The 24,373-nt window shown below is 36.5% G+C and overlaps 1 protein-coding gene across 1 annotated transcript in view; it reads left to right on the forward strand.

Annotated features, from left to right (window-relative positions):
• The first annotated feature begins 4,562 nt into the window (after window positions 1-4,562).
• LOC149789872 (ankyrin repeat and IBR domain-containing protein 1-like) overlaps window positions 4,563-24,373 on the forward strand; it is a 138,253-nt gene continuing 118,442 nt past the window's right edge. The window contains exons 1-7 of the mRNA XM_089971879.1: window positions 4,563-4,679; window positions 10,488-10,703; window positions 11,006-11,213; window positions 15,024-15,080; window positions 19,088-19,213; window positions 21,272-21,325; window positions 22,420-22,540. Of these exons, the coding sequence (XP_089828005.1) occupies window positions 10,516-10,703; window positions 11,006-11,213; window positions 15,024-15,080; window positions 19,088-19,213; window positions 21,272-21,325; window positions 22,420-22,540 (754 nt within the window). The 5' untranslated portion in view covers window positions 4,563-4,679; window positions 10,488-10,515. The remainder of the gene's footprint in view (window positions 4,680-10,487; window positions 10,704-11,005; window positions 11,214-15,023; window positions 15,081-19,087; window positions 19,214-21,271; window positions 21,326-22,419; window positions 22,541-24,373) is intronic.

Consider the following 24,373-nt stretch of genomic DNA (forward strand, 5'->3'; position numbering starts at 1 on the left):
TTAGCTCCGTACGCCATCTGAGCCACAGTCCATAAAAGTAACAGATGTATGCCAATAGTCTCTCCACTGTGCATATTGCAAATATTAACAACACCATCTTACACCGCCACTCTTAGAACGCAGTTCTCGGCGGTGAAGATTCAATTTATTTCGAAGCGTTCAACTAGACGTCTCCGTTTCCATCTGTTTTTACAGAGATTTGTGATGATTTTATCTTATACCACTGTACGAACATTTGTATCTACCTGATTTGACTGCACCTTCAACGTGTAGTATCGTGCATCTTTAGCACCTTCTATCTTTGGCCAGAATATATGGCGTACATTCAGGCGGAAAAAACTTCAGTGCACCTTTATTGGTGTATCCTATGTTTGCACCTTCTGTCATGTCATGATCAGAGCCTCTGCGTGGCATTTTCTATAATATTTATGGTGCAAGACATAAGCGCATAGCCCATTCAATGGAGACAGCACCTGCTGTTCGAGGACGCTAAATAATATGAAGTCATCTAGACTGGCCTTAAAATCTTAACTTTCAATCTATCTACTAAACAAAATATGTAATTAATCCTATGTAATTGTCTTTACAGCTACAGTCTGATATTTTAAATTGTGCTTAAATATCGTGATTTCAATATTATAATTATAGATATAGAATCTAAAAGTATCTGATTGTCGCTTCATAAAAGTATTCTTAAGTTTCCAGTTTTTGATCGTTGTCTCTAATAATATGACCGACAAAACTGTAACCACGATTTTAGTCTGCTCAAAGCAGACTCTGGCCGAAGTTTACAGTATCTTGGGAAACGTAATCGCTATTGAGTTTTCTCGAAGTAGAATCTGGCCAGGCTTTACGGTATCTAGGATAGAACCTTGATTTCGTAATACGATTGCAGTTATGATAAGAGAAGTTACTGTCGATCCTTTGCAGGAAGTAAACGTCTGATTCGATTCTGATGGAGCTGAAAACAAAGAAATTAGACATGACACTACTTAAGAGTACCCGAGAAAATTGCAAAATTCAATTAAAATTGGGCCAACACATTTAATTTATTTGAATGACAGATTGATAGATAATGTTTGGTGACATAGCGTTTAAACAACCTGGATGGAGCTTTTTTTCCATATGCGTGTCTAGGAGAGAGGCCTACCGGAGGTAGAACATCGAATATCGACTCAGGATGTAGACATATGATGTTTCCGATATCTGCTCAAGGACGCCTGAGGGACATCCATAGAAGGGATCTGTCTGTAAACGCGATCAGACGGCAGACTGTTCAACCTGACACGAGCAAGGGCAACGAGCAAAGTGCGAGAAGTAATCATCAGGGACAAGCTCTTCGCAGACGATGCTGCTCTAGCCACTCACACAGAAGTGGAGCTACAGCTCCTGATTGACAGCTTTAATAAAGCATGCGATGAGTTTGGGCTGACCATCAGCCTAAAGAAAACCAACGTCATGGCTCAGAACGCGGAGCCCCGAAGTATCATCATCAACAACACGAACTTGAGGTAGTCAGTTAGTTCAAGTACCTCGGCTCAACCATCACCAACAACCTCTCTCTCGATGCTCAGCTCAACAAGCGGATTGGAAAGGCATCAACAACTCTCTCTCTCTCTCTCTCTCTCTCTCTCTCTCAGAGAGTGTAGAATAACAGCATGCTGACCCTGAACACTAAAATCTCCGTGTACTGTGCCTGCGTGCTACACACTCTCCTGTACGCCAGTGAAATCTGGACTCCGTACACCTCACAAGAGAAAAGACTGAGCGCCTTTCACATGCGATGCAGACTTGGGATCACCTGGAGCGATCGAGTAATAAAGAACGAGGTACTTGAACCTGCCAAGATTCCCATCATGGTCACACTCCTCCGCCAATGTCGCATCAGATGGCTGGGCCATGTACGTCGGATGGATGACGGACGGATCCCCAAAGATTTTATTAAAAACTTGCCTCTGGCAAAAGGTCGATCGGACGGCCACATCTCCGCTTCAAGGATGTCTTCAAGCGCGATATGACATCGATGTCAACACCTGGGAAGAGCTTGCCCTATACAGGTGCAGCTGGCGACACGCTCTTATCACTGGTCTGAAAACCGGCGAGGACAAACCACGCTTGCTTGCTGATGAAAAGCGATCTCAGAAGAAAGAAGAAGCAGCGCCAACCAACACCAGACTCAACCTTCAAGTGCAGCAAGGACTGCCACTCCCGTGTTGGGCTCCATAGCCACAGCAGACGCTGCACAACCACCAGCCGGGACGTCTCTCATGGACGCACTTAGATCGTCTCTTGAGACTAATGTATGCCAACCAACCAATTTGACATGAAGGCGAAATGAGATGCAAACAATGAAGTGTTAAATAATTTGGGCAGAATGTTCGGGTAAGACATTACTATATGCAATGGAAGTGATGATCTTACTAAGGCAAAATACATTAACATTTACATGACACACAAAGATATATGGTTACCTGATTTAATTATGCCAAATAGGATTAAACAAGATATAATCAGTGTAAAATTAACGGAATTATGATTAGAAATGGGTAATGCGCAGATTACTTTGAATGAAAGTTAAACAGTTTACAGTGTATGGAAAGATGTGTGTAATAACATTAGACTGCCATATACTAACATATCATTATGCGCTGTATCCTTGTACTCTTCATCAAGATTTCAGTTTAACTTGCAAATGCATCTGAAATCATAGACGGCGGAAACCAAGATTACGATATGGAAAAAGTTTGCTATATACGCTGTGATTACCTGGTTAATGATAAAGAGCCCCATACTTCTTTAAGCGTGATTTCAAGTTATTTATAAACACACCAATTTTGAAAACAAAAATCTTACATCTCCATAATGATATCTTCCATCTGTGCAGTTATTGTTACCACCGCATTCAAATATAATTAACATTTCACCATGTACGACTTCGCTTTCTAAATTACTCTACCCGGTTTAATTTTGTTTGTCTCCATACCGCTGTCTCCGCTCTGTAATATTTCACACACAGTTACAAATATATAATTGCAATTGAAATGAAGTGAATTCATGTTCTGCCAAGTGATTGTCTGTAAAGGTTCACGTGATACTGATACTGATTGGTTACAGATTCGTTAATTCTGGGGACTACTTTCAGTATTCAACGTTTTGTCGCTCAAACTTTTTCTCAGTTTGTAACACCAACCATGCTCTTTTCACGTTATTTTATATCAACATTTGCAACCCCACATTAAATCTCCTATTAGACATTCAAACAGTTCGATCACACTTCCCTTCCCATTTATTATTTGTTCGTGAAATCCACACATAAAGGAAGAAAGAGGTTCATGCTGGCTTGAATTGTGTAAGTGTGCTCTCTCAATTTAACAACTTGAACTGATTAGGGCTTTTTGTCATAATTGTCGCAATTGAACAGAAAACATTTCTGAAAGCTATGACATAATTATGTAGTTTTATCTGGCTTTTATTTTAAATATGCAACAAATATTGCCTGAGATGCTTCAGCGTTAATTTGGTAAAGTGCATTATAATCTTGATAGTACAGTTGACAGTGAATGCATGCTGGGATGTGCTCGGATTTCGAACGCAAGTCTTTCCGTTTCCAAAGGATTGTTTGCAACTGAAGTCGTTTAGAAATGAAAGTTTATACTATGGAACTGCATGCTTGCTATTTTACATGAACCTGCTTTTTAAGGTAATTACTCCTATCTCTTCTTTCTGTGTGTGTGTGTGTGTGTGTTTGTATATATATATATATATATATATATATATATATATATATATATATATATATATATTCTCAAGGATTCCGCATTATCTTTAAATTTTCATATTTAACTTATTTCAACATTTCTCTCAAGAGAAAAAAATCACTATTGTTCCTCTATTGATAAAATGATCAACCACTAACCTGTGGTCAAATGAGTAGCATATCAGTCTGTTTCCAAAAATCCAATAGAAAACCGTCATAACTGATTTTTGTACACATATTTTAATTTTAATGCTTAGTTTTCTGTTGTGGAGGCAGAAAAATTGTTTAATTAAATTTCTTTGAATTATTCATTAGAATTATTGGCATTTCCAACATGTTATACTTCAGTAAACTTCTTGTATCAAAAATCAAATATGCTTTGGAATTTGGAAAGCTTTTACTGTTCCAAATATTCATTTTGCATGACTTTCATATTTAAGTTCATTGGATATCAGATATTTTCAAAGTTGTATATGGTCCCTATATTGAAATACAAATATGTATTTTTCAATAATAATTTCAAGAGATTTTTTTTTAGTCATGAAACGGCTTTGCTAAGTGTAAATAGAGATGTAGGAATGATGGTACAAGTAAGTAATATCATATTTGTCAAATTTATATGTAAAGTCTGCAAAATAAGATTTGTACACAATGAACTCTGATCGTAGTCCATAGTCCATACATAGTTAACTCGACATGGTAAATGACATTATTTACGATTTTTATACAGCCCAATCATAATACCGTTTTAGCAGGCTCGTTTACAAACACTTCCGGGTGACCCAGACGGAAGGCAGCTGAAATCCCGAAATGCAATTTAATGGTAGACAAACATTAAATCAACTCCAGGAAAAAATATTATCTGTTCTGTTACATGAAAACCCCCGAGAAGATTCTACATGGAAAGAATCTAGATATATCGGTAATTATTCAAATACTGAGTGTGTTAATTGAAACGCACCCGCAGTAAAACAGAAACTGCTGGTCGACAGTAGCTGATTCCATTGTTTTGATTTTACTAACTTCTGCGGAGTGATAACAAACATACAACGCTTTGTTTTAGCTATAAATATATGGTTGAAGACCTGCGGTCAAAAGCTCTATGTTGGGAGAAAAAGTAATGTCAATTTCGATCGCATGTAGTAAAGTATAAATACAGAAAGATGAATGTACCCAGTCATGGTTCAACACAATTTAATTTCCCGATTAGGGCATTGAAGTTGTGTGTACACACGTACGCATGCACACACCTCTGTATGAAACAAGAGTAATTTTAGTAATGCATGTGTATCAGATGTCAATAACGTATTCCCGTGTACTCTTGGCGTGCTTTCAGAATATCCCTCATGTTACAAGTATGTTTACTACATCACTTGTTTTATTCACTTTACTTGAATCAGCTTCTTCCCGTTACACTGCTTACGTGCAAAACACAAGCATGTGCTTATTACTGTCTATCAATCAGTCTATTTCATGGCAAAAGTCATCCTGAAAAGTATAGGTCAGTTAACAAGTTGGAATGTTCAGTTTAGCATGTCAAGTATGTTAGAGGTGGTCTCCTATTTCGACAGACATGGTACACATACGTGCCGTATGTACAAAGAATTTAATTCCCACCCCCTTGTTTCTTAGCAGGCATGCTTCACAAAGTAAAACTCGGTCAAGCAAGAGTTCGGAAGTTTATTTTTGCTATGACTGCTTACTGTTTATACATGATACAGGCATATACTGAAGTGTTCATTTTTCATTCTAGTTTTGAAGATTACTGAAAATCATATTTTTTTTAACACATCCATATCGGGGGTTTTGGGAGTAAAATTGGTGATTTTAGCATGTTAAGGCAGGTAAACATCTTGAAAATATATTTTCTACATTTCATCAATGTGATTGGAGCTTTCTCAGGTAAATAAGCCTTTTTTGATAAGCCCTGTGGGCTGCTGATTTGGAATACAGGAGGGGCATGATCTGAACTTAGGGAGTGCCCGATTGTAAGGCTATCAGATTTTTTGAGCAATGACATAACCTGTTTTTTGTTGTTCATTCTTTGATTTTGAAGATGACTTTGATTGGGTTACTTTCATCAATTACAATTACTGTGTGCTTACAAATCTCAGTTACGTTAAGTTATGAATGTTCAATTACAATTACAATTAGGGCCTCAAGTAGTCTAAAGCGCTCACCATTCTGGATCATTGCCATTTTACCTCTGTCTGCGTGGGTTCGAGTCTCAGGCTAAGCTAATGTAGGTACATGAGAAAGCTTGCCAGTAGCTTCTCGTGGGTCAGTTATTCTACCTGGGGTTTTCCAGCATTCTTCCTCCACCAGTTATACTGTCTGCCATGTATAGCCTATCTTGTGCTGAAAAATGGCTTTAAACACCACTACTACTACAATTACATATATTTTTGTCAATTTCAAATAGAATTACTTTTTCCTCATAATGAGACACAAGAAAAGACAAGTAGTTTTGGTTTGAGTATTTAATGCAGCTTTTACACCATAAGTATATATTATAAGTAAAGATAAAAACATTGACGTGAAAATGATTATATTTGACCTAATTTATAAGAAATATTTGATCAGGAGTACAAATACGCAAACCAGTTACATAAAATACTGATTGCATTTGTCAATCTTTAAATTTTCTAAATGCTTATCTGACAGCCTGCATCTTTTTCGTCCTAAAGATCTTGCCATTGATTGAGAAGCGTTGTTGTACTGGAGCTGATGAGGTGGGGATCGAGAGATAATATATGGCTAAAATGTCACTATCCCTGGAAAAGTCTCCTTATTATCCTTCCAGTATGTCAATGGGTTACAGTCATCATAAGTAGAGCCCTCTGAGAGGTAAAATTGGCGTGTAATTGATAGGGCATAACCGACTTTTGATCCGGAAATCGGATTCCACCGGATAGTATGAACTTCCGATTAATCGGAGTCGGACAAGGCAGGAACGACCGATTCGGATAATAAAAATAATAAAGTTGAATTTCTATAGCACCGTGTCTAACACTGCGTGTCATTCGATAGTGCGTTAATAAAGTTAAATAAGAAGTCAGAAAAGTCCAATATGGTCAACACAATGGGGTGAAACGATAATACTTGAGTTAGACCGAAAGATTTAAATTTATTAAAATATATAATACAGTCCTACCCGTTTATGTCAACATCCTCAATAATGAAGGCATAATATTGAATACATTGACACATGCTAATGAGGTATTAAAAGAAAATGATTCCGCAAGAGGCCAACTTTATAGGACCAAACAAAAGCCTGTTTTATTTTTATTTGACCGCGACATTAAAGCATGGCGGCAAGATCAACTAATTGTTGAATAAAGTACAGGATGGAACTGGCCGCTTGCCGACATAAATGATTAAGGCGGGAAAATAAAAGCCTGGCGGCAAGATCAACTAATTGTTGAACAAAGAATGGGTCGGAACTGGCAAAAAAATAAAAAATTTCATGGATTCTTTGTGGCTTTGAACTTCATTGCATTTTGCTATAGTCCTGCCATATCCTTCCCCTTGTGACATCGGTGTGATATGCAAAATGTGTGTAACACGGTTTAAAAAGTTAATTTGAAAAACCTTTTAATTTAGCATTTCCGATTAATTGAATCGTATCCGGAATCGGAAAAATTTCATGCCCAAAATCCGGAATCGGAAATCAGTAGAAAAATGCTAATCGGTTATGCCCTAGTAATTGAACTATTACACAAATCTAGACCTTCACTTACAAATACAGTTACAATCACATCATATATAAGATGTTCAGTTACAATTACAAATACAGTGTAATTGTAATTAATTACTCAGTTACACTAATTACATTGTGTGACCATGACAACACTAACTGGTTTGGTTTCTGTGAGAATGTTAGTGGTTGATCAGGCTCTAAACTGTCTATGGCACACTTGACAGGAGATTCCACTTGGGTTTGTTTGACTTCTTTAATGGAGGACATGCTGCAGTTCTGAAATGCACACTGCTCATGCTTCTGCACTGCCTCCGCACATTTCCACAGTTAAAAGTCTGTAGCGCCAGTATGGATGAGACTCTTCCAGGTGGAGTGATCTTCCCAAGACTTGGGGTCATTGTATGCAGAACAACATTCCCTTGAATTTACTGTTCTGTATTCTGCACCTGTTCCTGAAGGCTTGAACATATGATGATACCACTGCTTCTGTGATGTCAGGGATTTATTAGATGATACCACTGTGATGTCAGGGATTTATTAGATGATACCACTGTGATGTCAGGGATTTATTAGATGGTGACAGAGCAGTGCACTTATTAAGCACATTTAATCTTGAGACCAAAGACCCACTTGAGGAATGTCGACATCTTGCATGGGTACAAAGTATGATGCAGATACATGATTCTTGACAACAAAATGGACATTAAGCACACAACTGCCATTCACACGGCTGTTATGGCTGGCAAATAATTTTTATTCAAATCTTTCGCCAAAGGCTGGGATGAGGACAAATGAACCATGGTGGACACATTCAACCTGGTGTGGGTGCATAAGGGTGGTGTGGTAGTCATGCATAACACTTGGCCTGGACTTTTTACTGGCATTGACAGGCCTGGCTGAGAATAATTATCTGGTGACAGCAGTGGTATACGGTCTGTACAAAGTGCAAGTGTCAACCCCAGCAGCCCTCTTCCAGAGATGGTGACTTTAAATACATTGTGCAGCAGGTGATGGAACATTTTGAAAATGCCATCAGAAAAAAAAGTTTGACAGATGCCTACCACAAGCAGCTGGAGGAGTGTGAAACTTGGGTCCACACAAAAAAACTGAGCAGCCATGAGTGAAGTGGCCAGCCTAGAAATAATCTCAAAGTAATCATCCTATGTGACATTGGCATCATCTATGATAGTGGAAAGTAGTGTTGCTCAAGTGAGGGGACAATAGAGCTCATCATCCACAATGGTCATGTTTGGCTGGCAACCTTCTATTTTGTGAAAGTGTGCAAGATAGCATTTTATGATGGTGGCCATCCAGTAGGTTACAGCAATTGAGCCAAAAAGCAATGTGGCTTATTATTGCTGAAGCTGAAAAAATTATCTGTGGTGATTTCACAAGTATGCAGATAACCCAGAGGAGCTGGTGGCCAAAGTCCTTAGAAGCATTCCCTACAGCTAGTACAGTGAGCAAGCAAAATGGCTGGAAATCCATGTCCCCATCCATGCTGGAGGATTTCCAGCTAGCATGCATAGTTTGGGCACAGATGGCTTTGGAACACCCAAGACAGCTATGATGTGAATGAAATAGTAAGCCTTGATAATGCTGCTTGTGGTCATGGAAGTTTTATGGGAATGGTTGATTGTGCCCTCAATTTCCAATGGTTTGGCCATCTATACCTTGGAATGAGCCATGTGTGCTTATGGTTATCAGCAGAGCAGTATATCATTTGAGCATCATTAGAAGCATTTTCTAGATACATCTGTTTCTCTTCTATACCATCCACTGGATAGCAGTGCTGAAACGTAATAGTTGCCATTCCAGTCATGCAGGAGCAGCGGTATTTGTGCTAAACAACATTGACATGGTCACTGTTGTTGCTGCTTAGTTGGCTGTAGCATCAGAGTCATTTCCATACTTAGTTGTAAAAGAAAATGGTGCCAAGTTTACATCTAATGGCTGCCATTGTGGGCATCTTGAAAATCTTGTTATTGATACTTATCTTAAAAGGATGATGATATCAGTGTGCATGATGATATCAGTGTAGATGATGATATCAATGTGGATGATGATATCAGTGGATTTTTCACACAAAAAATCTTTTATCACATTTAAATGATACAAAGGCAAATAGTCCTGATCTGATATACAGTATGTCTGCCAACTTTACATTTTTTTGATCAGTACTTCTCCTTAATGGTTGGATTATGCACATGGGGTTTTCACTAAAATTCTTTTTATATTGTCTAAATTAGTTTGAAACTGTAAATGACCTTGTAGGAATAATCGGGAAATGATGGCAGACATCTCTGTGTCTGTGAATTACCACTTTATTAGATTGCCTGTTTTCATGCCAATTGGTAAATATATTCAGAGAAATATACAACATTCATAAAAAGCAAAGTGTAAATATTATCTTATTGAAGATTTAGCTTTAAAATGCAATTATGTGGGTCAGAAATGTAAGGGACATGCCATGTTGTGGAATTTACAAGAAGCATTTCAGGTCAGAGTTGTCATCTGACTTTGCTAAATTTTGTGAAAATACAAAAAAGCAAAGCAAATACTATATAACCAATGAGTAACATTACCACAGGCATGTAGAAAAATAATAAAACCTGACATTTACAATCCTTTCAATGGACTGTTGTAATGAAGCTCTAAAGGTCCATAATATAAATGGTGCCAATCTGATATCAAGTATGTCTGCCATGGCAGCCATCTTGTAAATTTTGTTGCTATTTTTCCTAAATGGAGAGTCATAGCATGGGGTTTTCATCAGAATGCTTCTTACTGTTGTCATGATGGTCCTGAATTAAATGGTGCCCCTTAATAGCAGATGGTCATTTCAACATGGGGTTTTCCCTGAAAGACTTCTTATCATGTCTAGTTGTTCCTAAATAAAAATGGTGCCATGGTGGCCAGCTTAAATGTCTAATGAACAGAGTTTCACTGACAGCTGGTTGTATGTAATTAGAACATAGGAATTCATCAGTTTGTACATTTTTAAAATTTTGTTTTGCTTTAATTTTTCAGTTCATAGGTAAACAGATTGACAACTAAAATGGGAAGTTCATCCTCAAAATTTCGAAAATATCTCCAGAATGGGGATGAAGTTGCTGCCATGAATCTCTATAACAACCAAAGTGACCTTCGAAAAGCTCTTGATCCCAACTGTTCCTATGGCGACAGTCACCAGCATGAGACGCCTCTTCACTATGCAGCTCGCCATGGCATGAAAAGCTTGATACGGTAAGCTGGATTTTTAAAACAAAAAGTTAATTTAAAATAGAAGGAACACATTCATTGAAATGGTTAGTCTAAATTGTCAAAATGTACAACAGTTGACCTGAAATTAAGTCTAATGAGTTCTTTAGATAAACCACTTTGCATCGATATATAGAATGCATGATAATAGCAATGTTCGTCTTTAGTTGAAGCTTATTAAGAGAAGTTTATGGGCTGATCCCATCATGCATGTCTGGATCAGAAGAAGTCTAGTATGTATATTTCTTGCTTTGGAAGATAATATAAAAACTGTGCATATCTTTCAGAATATTTCTGCATGAACATGGAGGTAACCCCAACAAGACCAATGCTCATAAGGAAACATCAGTGCACTGTGTCTGCATGGAGAAGAACTATCAGTATTATCCAGTCCAGAGGCGCCGTTTTGAATGTCTTTCGTTGTTTCTCCAATGGAGAGGGACCATATTGAAAGATGGGGACGAGGAAAAAGTGGACATTGCAGCTGCAGATGAGGTAGATTCTGGGCTGAAAGTATATTCTCAAGTAAAATGTTCACATTCTCGTGAAGCATAGACCCATATCTGCTCTCATATACAATGCATCATTTACATTTTTTTCTTGAAATTGTAAATAGAATGAACAAGGTAGTCCTTAATGTGCAAGTACCTTAGGAAGGAATTTTTTTGTTGTTAAACATATTAAGTTCTTAGGATTTCACATGTACCCCTACATCACCTTCTAACCAGGTATATGGGGCATTGCCTTAAAATTATTTTCTATCTTGATCTTTACATATGTTCCCATATTTAGAAACAGCACACACATACATGCACACACAGAGATGCATACAGTCACAAATATTGTCCTCAGTGAACCACTCATTTGCAAACCTCAAGGTATTTTACATTTCCTGTATTTTTGATGTGACATAAAGAAAAACTAAGAAATCAAACAAGTTAACACAAGGGTCCACTTTTTCCTAAACTATTCCATTCTGTTCTCACAATGGCAACATGTTTTTCCTGCCTTTTATATGATAAAACATCATTTTTATAATAGGTGGGTTTTGAGAGTTTTTATGCACAAAGTGGTCTGTATGTGTAACACGTTTTGAATGGACAATTAGGAAGTTGATGAAATCATCAAAGCTGCTATTTCCTATTCAGACTTCTTTATGGGTAACTTTAAAATTTGGATTGTAAGTTTGGATCCATTCCACAAATAATTTCCATAAATGTTCAGTAACTGGGCATTCATAGAATAAGAACTCAATTTGTTTTATTCCCTCCTTGCAGAAGGTGCATTTATCATTATCAGTTAAATTAATCTTTTCAAGAACTTGCTTGTGGCAATATTTCAGTATAGTAATCTAAAATTAAAACTAATGAGTTTTGTGTCTTTTCTGCAAAGTTTAACCAAAACAGAAGAGTTTGTCCATTCATTTGCACCTTCTTATCTGCCTGGACCAAGTTTCATGTTTACTATTTGGATTTTTTTATCTTGCTTCTTATCCGATCATTAATAAATTTATTCTCTACTCTTACCATGTTCTACACTTTGTGTATGATTTAAATTTGTCTTTAGTTACTAAATTAAAAATATGTATCTTGAGACAAGTATTCATGAACAGTTGATGGGTTTTTTCTGTTGTGATAAAGCATATATAACATCACACTAAATGATATTTTTAATTGTTTTAGAAATTTCTTTCAGTTTGGTTTTGCCTAATTCTAAGAACTCCAGATTTTCAAAATGATTGTTCAGAAACCAGTTTTTGCCATAACCCTCTTTGTTTACTAAAAGGCACCTAATCTAGGAAAGTTTTATATAACACATCAATGAGTGCAAGTTTTCCCCCTTTGTTAAAGGAAGCTGTAGGTATACTCTTTTTTTTTTTATGCCCCCGGTTCTGCCACCACCAATGAACTTGAAAAAGAATGTATTCTATGAAGAGATGGATGGCATGTAGTATACATCTGCTAAATTAATATAGTTTTAATCAAAGGATTTGGTGTCACCTGTAAAGAATCATACAGTTACTGTATTCATTGTTTCAGCCAGAAAGTTGTTTACAGGTGGTTGGAGGTGGAAGGAAGGAATTAAGTACACTTTTATGTTGTTTGTGACAAGACATGTAATTTAAAAATAAAATTCTACTTCTCATATTGTAATTTATCAAGTGGAATATATAAGAAAAATAAAGAAGGCTAACTATGTGGACAGATTTTATTTTAAAATGAAGAAGCAAGATAAAATAGAGCAAGTTGACATCTTACACTTTGTATATTGGACTGATTAGACCCATAATCATTCAGTTGTACATGAAATGATATTATGTGAGAAACTATACATAACTGGTAGATTCCCATTTGGAGACAAATGTGATATAAATTCCACACCATTCTAGGTGATACTGTAATGTCAATACTGACTTCATGTCATATCATATCACATGACAGATTTTGGTCAGTGATTCAAAGATAATAAAGCAAATAATACTTGGGGAAGAAAAACAAATTGTAATATTTACACATGTAACCAACATAATTTAAATTTAAGCGGTTGTAGTACACAAATATACCTACATTTATGCATGGGTTTGAGTCTCAGGCTTGGTCAATGTGGGTATGTGAGAAAATTTGCCAGTAGTTTTCCATTGGTAGGTGGTTAATGGGTTTTCTCAGATTGTTCCTCTACCAGTTAAATGGGCCACTATGTATAGCCTATCTTGCACTGACGAATGGTGTTAAACCCAAAACAACAACAACCAAAATCTTATTGCAAAAAGAGGCCTCTGTGACCTATATTTAATGTTTCAGTGACTTTGCAAAAGGGTTCTTTTAAAGTTCATTAACTGGCTGCAATTTATATTCCAAATCATTAAATCTGATAATTGGATGCATTTCTGTTAGTACTACATCCTTTCAACCAAAGAAGATCAGTGTGACTATGTATGCTTTGTGTCACGAACATAGGTTAAGTATTTGTGTTAGCTCATTGCAGATTTTTCCATGCTATAAACATTCTAGTCTGCACAGAAGATCATTTCTAACCAGTGCAGTTGAATTGGGAATAAATATGTTTATTTAGTGGTAAACTTTCTATGTTGATGACTTTACATTATATACTGTGATAGGTTCCTCATAACAGGTTAACTGTGTATTTTATATGTTTGTTTTGGTTTGGTGTTTAAAGCACAGAAAACACAAGTAGGTTATTTTAATGCTGAGAAAATTGCAGTAAAGAGCCTCTCACAAGGCCTCACTATAGTAGCCAACCCTGGCTGAACCATACCATTTCAGTCTGGCTGCCTATCACAAGGACTTGCTATAGCAGCCAACCCTGGCTGATCCATACCATTTCAGTCTGGCAGCCTATCACAAGGCCTCACTACAGTAGCCAACCCTGGCTGATCCATACCATTTCAGTCTGGCTCACTAATTATTGGGCCACCATGGCTCTTGTATTGTACGTGTGAATAATGGGATTGGGGACTTAGATGAGTGGTTCATTTATTTTTATTAGTTTTAATTTCACTTTTAACATTATTGGATACATCATGTTGATGGAATAGGAGCATAGTACCTTTTGTAAAGACACTCTGGGGTAGCTCATTATAGGACCTCAACTGGGCTGGCTTGGATGGGTATCAAACCTATGACTGTTGTTTTACAAATCTGACACTCTACCAACTGAGCTACAGTAACTTTCCAAATTAGATGAGTGTACTGGATGCATTTTATGTGAGGCTCAGCTGTAGTGGCTAATTAAGGTCCATGTGATTACTAATTAACTGTTAGTAGTCAAACCAACTATCAGACAAAAGTTACTCCAAGACTGTGACTTTTATCAAGTAAAATCGGACTTCTAGGAGTGGGTAATGATAATAATAATAGATTTAAAGTAGATTTTGGGAACAAATATTTTTTTAAATTATCAACTCATTATAGGACCTCAACTTTGATAAAGAAAAGAATGCTCATTTGCTTTTTGTCTTTTATACCCTGTTATAGGTGCCAACATTTTATTGTTGGGATCATGTTATAATTGATGTTTACAATTGCTGCTGAAGACTACCAAAAGCTTTGTTGGGGTAAGCTTAGCAATCAGAAGGGAACAGAACTTTACTGAAAAAATCATACTCCGAGGACCAACCACTGTCATGCATGGTGAACTGAAACATGTCAGCTTCGCCTGTTTATATCATGACTCGGGTATATTTTGTATGGCTAACATGTTTGCTGCAGTACAATTTTCAGCCAATATCACATTATACTGTTTGGCCTGTTATTACTGAGGAGTGTTGTTTTCATCTTTTTGCAGAAGGAAAACACTGCTCTGCACTATGCTGCTAGCTCAGGATTAAAGACCTGTGTGGAGGTAAGTGTTTTTAGCTGTACTGGACAGAGACCAGAAGAGCAAGTGGGATAGTTCATGTTATTGGTTATCCATTGTATGTTAGCATTAGTCCTAAACTACTTGAACAATTGCCTTGAAACTAACTATACACGCACATTCATTCCATGGTCTAGTTGGTCCTAAATGAAAATTGTTTGGCTATGGCTGCCACAGTAACCATCATGAAAATTTTGTTATTCCTACTCCTCCTGAGTGGATGTTAATATCAGCATTGAGTTTTCACTAAAAGGCTTCTTATGGTATCTGTTTGGTTGTTAAATGAAAATGGTGCCAATCTGATGTCCTATATGGCTGTCACTTTGACCCTCATGAAAATCTTGTTATCACCATAGCTGCCAACCCTCACGATTTTGGCATGAATTTCATGACTTTTTCAGCGATTCACAGGTTCACTCCACATGCAAAAAAATCACGAATTCCCCAATTCTCAATTATTTTAAATTTTTAATAAAATAACTGATGTCCCATTTAGTGCTAGTCGTGACATCAGTAGTTGCTGAAACGGTCTGGTGCTGCTGCTCGCGATATTAGTGGAACTATTGCTGATTGGTTCAGTTGGCCTGGTAGCAAGCATTTTAGCATATTTTAATCTATATGTATAAGAGCAGTTTTACAAATGCTTTTGAGAGAAACTGGGGCCTAACCGGAGTTTTGCACTGCACTTGCGCCGCAAACGCTGATTTGAATTATCATTTGGCATCGCATCTTGAAAATGTCTTCACCAACAAGGAAAAAGAAATGTATTGCACAAAAAATGAAGTTTAGTTTGGAATATACCAAAAATTGGCCATGCATTGAGCTATCAAACACCGATATACATCATGCTTTTTGCACGCAGTGTGCCACAAATTTTAGCATTGGGAGACTATGTGATTAAGCACATTGGTAGCAAAAAGTACATAGAGGTTGGGAAAATTAAGAACTCGCAGCAGATTTCAGCTCTGGAATATTTTAAGCCATCGACGGAAGACCAGCAAGCTACCAATGCTGAAGCAATGTTTGTGATTTTCTAGTTGAATACAATCTACCTTTACCAGCTGGAGACCATGCTAAACATTTCTTGCGACAAATATTCCCGGACTCGAAGATCACTTCATGAATTCATGTCAAAACTCACTAATTTTGTCTCCCTACTTTCACTAATTGTGAGCCTGGCAGCTATGTATCACTATTCCTCCTGAATGAATTGTTTTATCAACATGCAGTTTTCACTAAAGACGATTAATTTGTCCAAATGTTGACAGTCTTATGCCCAACATGACCACCAAAGCTGCCATCTTGAAAATCTTGTTACTACTACTCCCCCTGATTGGATGGTCATCAGGTGGAGTTTATACTAAAAGCCTTTTATGTTGTCTAGTTGGTTGTTAAGTAAAACTGGTTCAGATCTAAAGCCCAATATAGCCACCATGACAGCCATCTTGAAAATCTTGTTATAGGCACTCGTCCTGAATAGAATAAATATCTACTTAAACAGAAAGTCATATTGACGTGGAGTTTTCACCAGAAGACTTAGGTGGCGCTCTACAGTTTCATATTTTGCATAAGTTAGGATTTTAAAGAAAAAGAATTTCCTGGCTTTCCTCACTGGTTATACTGGCTATTTAAAAAAGACCTTGGATATCTTAGGTATAATTCAAAGAACCTTTAATTCCTTTTATTTTGGTGTATGATTGATGGGTGTACTATGGGTTATAGAGTAATCAGCTTGGCCTTACTTCAGATGTGCACCTTTCAAAAAAGTGCTGGCTCTACTTGGTCATTTTCACTTCCTGAATTTCAGAGGTAAATTGTATAAAAAAAAGAGCCGATAACTTTTTTTACATTTGATATATTTGGTAATTCATTCATTGCGCTTTCAGAAGCTGGTATTGTCTAGACTGGCAAAATTCATTTTCCCTATTTTGATAGCTGCTATGTATTGTGTACTTTAGACTAATTCAGGCTGATTTTTTAACACAAAGAGAGCAGTCATTTTAGTTAGCAGTGTGCTTAAATCATGTAAAATTTCCAAAAGTACAATATCCAAAGAAATATCATCCACATTACATTAATGTAGCATAGAGCTATGCCAACATTCTCTCCATTGTGCATGTTTTAAATGAGAACTACTTCACCTTACATACGTCACTCTTCAAAAGTACATATTAACTGGTGAGCGCCCCCTTATTGTGATGTTCATTAGGTCTTAAATGAAAAGGTGCCAATTTGATGACGAATATGGCCACCATAGCAGCCATCTTGAGGTTTTTTTATTGCTACACCTGACTGGAAAGTCAAATCTTGAAAATATTTTATCATGCCTCCTCTCCAGATGGATGGTTATAGCAACACGGGGTTTTCACTACTAGACTTTTTATGATGTTTTGTTGGTCCTGAATGAAAATGGTGCCATCCATAGATACAGTAAGGCTGCCACTACAACTGTCTTAAAATTCTTATTGTCACTACTCCTCCCCCTTAAGTTAATAATCATTTTGCCGTTAGCTTTTCATCAAGTCCCTAGTTCGAAATGAAAATGGTGCCAATCATAATCCAGAATGGCTGCTATGATGATTGTCTTAAATGTCGTCACAACTGAATGGATGATCTTAATGAAATGTGGTTTTCTAGTTGAGACTTATCATGATATAGTTTGATCAAATGTGGTAGTCTTAAGTCTTTATATTTTTAGAACATTTATCTTCAGTTGGCAGACTGCTCTGGTGGTCTAGTGGTTAGAGCGTCCACCTCAGATGTGGGAGGTCATGGGTTTGAACCCTGGCCAAGTCATATCAAAGACTTTTTAAAAAATGGTACTAACAGCTGTCTCGCTAGGCACTCAGCATTAAGAGGTTAGTGTTAGAACTGGTTGGCCTAGTGTCAGGATAATGTGACTGGGTGGGAACATCATGCTACATGACTGTGGCAGGATGCCTCAGTGCTAGACATCACTTTAAACTGTCACACTGCAGACATCATAGCAATATGACAGAAAAATTGTTAGATGCTATGTTAAAAATAACACACACACCTCCAGCTAATGTGATTGGCTTTTCATGGTACTATGGCATTAGTGGACTCCAGCTAATGTGATGAGCATTTCATGGTGCTATGACATTAGTGGACTCCAGCTGATGTGATAGGCTTTGCATGGCACTGTGACATTTCTGGGCTCCAACTGATGTGATAGGCTTTTCATGGTGGTACATCATTACTTGACTCCAACTATTTTAATAGGCTTTGCATGGCATGTAAAAACAAAGTTTGTTGTTTTTGTACGAATGTGTTTAATAAAAAGAATACTTTTACAGATGAAAAGTTTCCATTTACATACTTTTCTTAGTTAGGTATATTAAATTTAAATATAGTTGAAATTTAAGTTTCTAATGAATTTGAAAATGTTAGAAACATGTATCAGGTATTTTACATGCGTTTTCAATAGTTGTGAAATTTTGAAAATTCATTCAAATGTTTTTAGATGCTATCATGAAATGTATCGCAAGTAGAATGTTTTATCTTATCAGGACATTAAGTGATTTCAGTTTGTATGATATAAGTTTGATTATTATGACATTGCATTAGTCCACGACATTGCTTGTTACATTGTTTATGTTGTTGTTTTGGATTTAGCACCATTTTTCTGTGCATGATAGGCTGTATGTGGCTGCCAATTTAACTAGTAGAGGAAGAACCCAGGAAAACCCCTATAAGAATAACTGACACATGGGAAGCTACTGGTAAGCTTTCCACATTTTCCGATTCAATACTTAAACTCACATGGACAGAGGTGAGATGGCAGTGATCAGTAAAGACAAGTGCTTTAGACCACTCTGCCACCCAGGGTCCCTAGATTGTTTATGTCCTTTATATGTTTCACATGAAAGATTTCTGACAACTTATTATAAGTAATAAATGTGAATTTGTTATAATCAAAGTAATTGTCATTTACATTATAATGTTATTTAAGTCAGCTGTTGATTTTACAGCTGCTGGTCCAGTGGGGAGCTCCTCTGTTTAAAGAAAACAATGACAATCAGACACCATGTGATTGTGCTGAAAGTGCTGGACATTCGGACATTGCACTCTTCTTGGAGTCCAAAATGGTTTTCTCAGTAAGGTTCTGGTTTTTATGTCATAGTGCCTTTCTTGTAGCAACAGTAAATTGGTGAAATGATTTTATATTGTACTTAGAAATATCTAATGTAGCATTCCTGGTCTGATGAAAGTTATCACAAAAATGTATGCAATAGCTTTGTTTTATACAGGTTGATGTACTATTGCTTCCTACATTGTGATGATTAAGGGTCTAATATTGGTCTGGTGAAATTATCATATAACAAAGTGTATATGCAGAACCACTCTACCATACTGAGTGATGAGGTTTTCAGAGAAATTTAAACAGAATCAAAGCTCCAAATTGATTAATTAAGTAAAATGGATTAATTCAATACAAATTAAGGACACAGCATTGTATCGCTAATACTATCCTAGTCCTCTATGAAAATAAAAATGAAGGTTCATGCTGTGGAGTGATTTGGGTAAAAAATTTCCATAGAATTTTTTTCCTATTATTCAAATACACAGTGTATGGCAAATTTGATTTCACTATTTATTGAGTGTACATCATTTTCCCACCCCCTTTTTTTCTTGCCATTGAGTACTTTAATATTTTGAGTGCAGTATCAACTCTTGTGTCTGTTAAAAGAGTGGTGTAAAACAGTTTTTGCATAGTATTTGCATGGTTTTGATTATTTATATCTACAATTTCATTTGAATCAGTTATAATTTGAACTTTTGGATATTCATTCCATTATAGCCATTTTTTTTAGTCAGAACTCCCCGTATCCCATTCAGATCATTGGCAAATTAATTCCAATATTTTTGCTTTGTTTTAGAAATTCCCTGCATCCCATTCATATCACTGGCAAGTCATATCACTCCAACACATTGCCCCTTGTTCAAAAGTCCCCCCTTCATCCCATTCATATCATTGGCAAGTTATCTCCATCATTTTTCCCATGTTTCAGAATTTAACTGGATCCCATTAATATCATCTGCAGTTAACTTCCACATTTTGTCTTGTTTGAAAATCCTTCCTGCATCCCATTCATGTCATTGGCAGTTTAATTCCAACATTTTGCTGTGTTTCAAGTTTCTAAATCATTATATAGCTGTGTTGTCATCCATATAGCCTTAAAATATAGTGATCCAGGGTAGATCAGCTGGTAGTGTTGGACTCATATTCCAAGGGTTGCAGATTCTGTACCTGCCCAGGCTAACCACATGGTTGTGTTCATAGTCATCATAGTATATCCAGTAATTTGTTTAAAATGCCAATAAAGCCAAACATTCAAACAGAAAACTGTGACAGTTCTTTATTTCTGCTTTCTTAAAATGTGTCCAGAAGTAAAGGTGTCAGTTTCACTCACTCATAAGTACATACATATTGTAATGTTATGATAGGCTACATGTCAGGATGAAAACCTTGCAATACAACCATTTAAGATGTAAGGGTGGAGCAATTAACTATTATACAGCCAAACCTGTAGCTCCTTGATTTTGCTGTAGATTATGTTCAGTGCTGTTCATTTGAACATGTATTATTTCACCTTTTTTTTCTCCTTAGTCTTTTTGAAATGATTCAGGTGTCTGTTGGAGATCCAATTCTATCCATAAAATCAAGTGATCTAGTCTCCAGATTTGTTCAGCTAGGAAGTTTTAAATTAACATGCAGAGGTTACATTGTACGAGTTATGAAAACCTTTGGTCATACCATTTGCTATATAAATCTTAAGCACAAGATGAGCTCAATACCTGTGTATTTATTTCAGTTAGAACAGTTACTCATCAAGTCTAAATATGAGTTTCACAGCAGAAAGTTGCAGTTTCCAACTTGGGCATATTACAGTCAATCAAAAACTCTGTCTTGTTGACCAATTCTGGTTTGAATCTGTGAGATCTGCCAAAAATGTAGGCATGGAGCCTAGGATCAAACCACTAATGCATTTTCCATTAACATCAGGGTTGATGTTTGAGTAAATAGAACTATTTTATGCAAAGACATAATCAAAGCAGAAGGTGAAAACAAAAGACAAAAGAAAAATTAAAAAATTGATAAAAATGAATGCTGGCTTCAGTATGCTATGTAGTAAGATTTATCTTTATTTCAGAATGAACCAAGTGGTGAGGATATTGAAGAGATTCCAGTTTCTCTGGCAACGGAGGTGAGAAATATAATGAAGTATTATTCAGGGTAATATTTACCATCATTCAGTATGGTCTCAATCTGATATTCAATCCATGACTCCTTGTCACAACTTTGACCAATGCTGTCGGAGGTGGAATTTAAATTGTCTAAAATAATATCAGGTGGCATCATCTTTTGTCAGCTTTTGTTTGTTGTTTTATAGGTGGATTGTCATTTGTCTATTGCATCACAAACTGGTTGGGAGGTCAAATGGATGACTATATCATTTGTATGCAAGTACATAGATGGTATTCAGCTTGAAGTTCATGTGTAAAATGGTTGATTGCAAACAAAGCTAATTGACATTTATTTTTGGATACAAAGGTTTGTGGGTATTGAAATAAAGTGTCACTTTTTAATCTGAACTCTGGTAAAACCTGCACATAATTTAGTCTGCAGAAATAGCAGACCTGCCATTTATCCCAGTTTACTCGGGATCATCTCTAATTATCTTTAAAAATCCAAAAATCCCAATTACCTGAACTTTGACCAAAATTTCAATTCTTAAAATGCCAAACAGTTTGTTAAACTAACATTGATTTATGATGGATGTATTAAGGGAGCAGAAGTGGTGCAGAATGTGAGGAATGCACAACCATGAAATCTAACGTGTCTCCTTTTTCATGTTTTATGCAGATATTTAGTGTGTCAATTGAATTAACACTAAATATCAGCTTAAAAGATGAAAATGGAAAAATGACAGATTTTCATTGTATGACTGTAGCATACATTTTATGTTAGATAAATAGCAAAGACAGTGGAGGTGTCAATTTCTTTGTCAATTTTTTTTAAATATATGGTCACCAACACTGATCGTTAACTCCAAATCCTGTGGTTTTTTCTTCATTTGGCATCCCAGTTTTCATTCCACGCAAGGTGGCAGATCTGAAATACTCATCTTTGTGATCTTTTAAATTTGTCTTTCACTTGTATAGGAAAGTATATATACTAGGAACATGTATGTTTCATAATTTTTCAGTACATTTAAAGGTCAGAGGTCACCAGCACAACCAAGGTAAGAGCAATGCTCATCATTGGTGACATCATAAATTTCAGAGTTTTCTTTGTCAGGAGGAGTATAGTGGATTGAGAGCCCAAGATCTGCAGGAAGCCAAGGACCAGTTGCTAGTAGAAACAGCTGACATGCTTAGTGTGCCACTTTTCACTGCTGAGGCACTGCTGCGTCACTATGGTAATGAAACTAATTGAGATAATGCAAAACAATCACTTCATGCAGCACAATACAAATCTAATATACTTCTAGCACTTATATTTGATGAAGATTTAAGTTTGGCTATATCTGCAGAAAACAGACTTAATATCAAAGAATTGTACACACACACACACACAAACACATCAGAAGTCCAGACAACTTTTGATAAACTGTTGGACATCTGATTTTTGCTATGTGGCGTAGAGGGTAGGTGGGCTACCATGACCATATTAATGTTTCTTCTTCAAATACGTTAACCAGTCATAATACCATGGAAGAACTAAAACTACCTCACAAATCCTGCCATCCTAGGCTAAAAGTTTCGTGCTAGAAAGCTACAGGTATTCTGTTGACCTTGGTGGTAGTTAGAGTGATCTCACCTTCATACCATGATTGGTACCAAATCTAGTAAAACACTCTCTACAGAGATACCTTGCAAAATTCATACAAATAATTTGGAAGTTTTCCACCTCAGAACAAGCTGGAGGAATTTCATCTGTTATGTTTTAATTTTCTTTCTTCACATGCTTAGATGCCTTTGGTACATACTTGCATGGATAATGATGGTTTCTCTTTACATTGCTATAATTATATGAATAAGTGCATTTCTGGTATGTAATATAGAAAACTTAATAGTATTTCTGTATAATTTCCACTTAGTCAGGATCCATTCAGTTAAATTTCTACATTATTTTGTCTTGACATCCACTTCATAGTTGTATACAAGATGCTTTACTGATATTACCTGTATAGAACATTATTGGGCCTTTCCTTTATGTAACATTGTCTCATAATGGATATTGTAGTGTCTAATATGCAAGTGTCAAAAATAATGCCTCATTTCTTTTTTATGTGCAGGTTTTATGTGTAATTTAGAAAACTCATTTATATTACTGTAAAGCTTCTGCCTTGGTAGGATAGGTAAGTTTTTAGTAGCATCCAGCTCATACATGTACTTACTGTATGCACTGCTTGAGTGATTTTAACCATGTTGGCCTTTCTACAGGTAAGTTGTAACTAGAATTGATTCTTCCACTTTGTACATATAGTTACTATAAATGATGCTTCTATGTATAAGCGGTCAAAATTGACCTTCCTACAGGTAAGTTGTAACTAGAATTGATTATTTAGCTTCCACTTTGTACATATAGTTACTATAAATGATGCTTCTATGTATAAGCGGTCAAAATTGACCTTCCTACAGGCTACTTATTACTAGAATCGATTATTTAGGATCCACTTTGTAAATATTAATAGTGATGCTCTAATTCACTACCTGTATAGGCCATATGTGCCCCTTTACAGGTATTTATCATAGCGGGTAACACTCCTCTACATATACAGGCTATATCTGCCCCATTACAGGTATTTATCATAGTGGGTAACACTCCTCTACCTGTACAGGCTATATCTGCCCCTTTACAGGTATTTATCATAGTGGGTAACACTCCTCTACCTGTACAGGTTATATCTGCCCCTTTACAGGTATTTATCATAGTGGGTAACACTCTACCTGTACAGGCTATATCTGCCCGTTTACAGGTATTTATCATAGTGGGTAACACTTCTTGGACACTCATAAGTTCACAAAGCAGGACACTCACTACACTGTTTATATTGCTGCAGCCATGGGTGAAACCAGTCTGAGAATGCCATTTGTAGCTTTTTCTGGTTGTCAGTCCTTGAATATATGTTGGACTTACATAGTATGGACAGGTGTAAATGGGCAGCAATTGTTTGGGTACAAAGGGAGGGTGCAGATGCATAGCTTGAGGGATGAAAAACATCAGCTTGCATGCAAGGGTTTGAAAC

This window comes from Sinohyriopsis cumingii, chromosome 10 (assembly GCF_028554795.1).
Source record: "Sinohyriopsis cumingii isolate HCF-2022 chromosome 10, ASM2855479v2, whole genome shotgun sequence".
Taxonomy (NCBI): Eukaryota; Metazoa; Mollusca; class Bivalvia; order Unionida; family Unionidae; genus Sinohyriopsis; species Sinohyriopsis cumingii.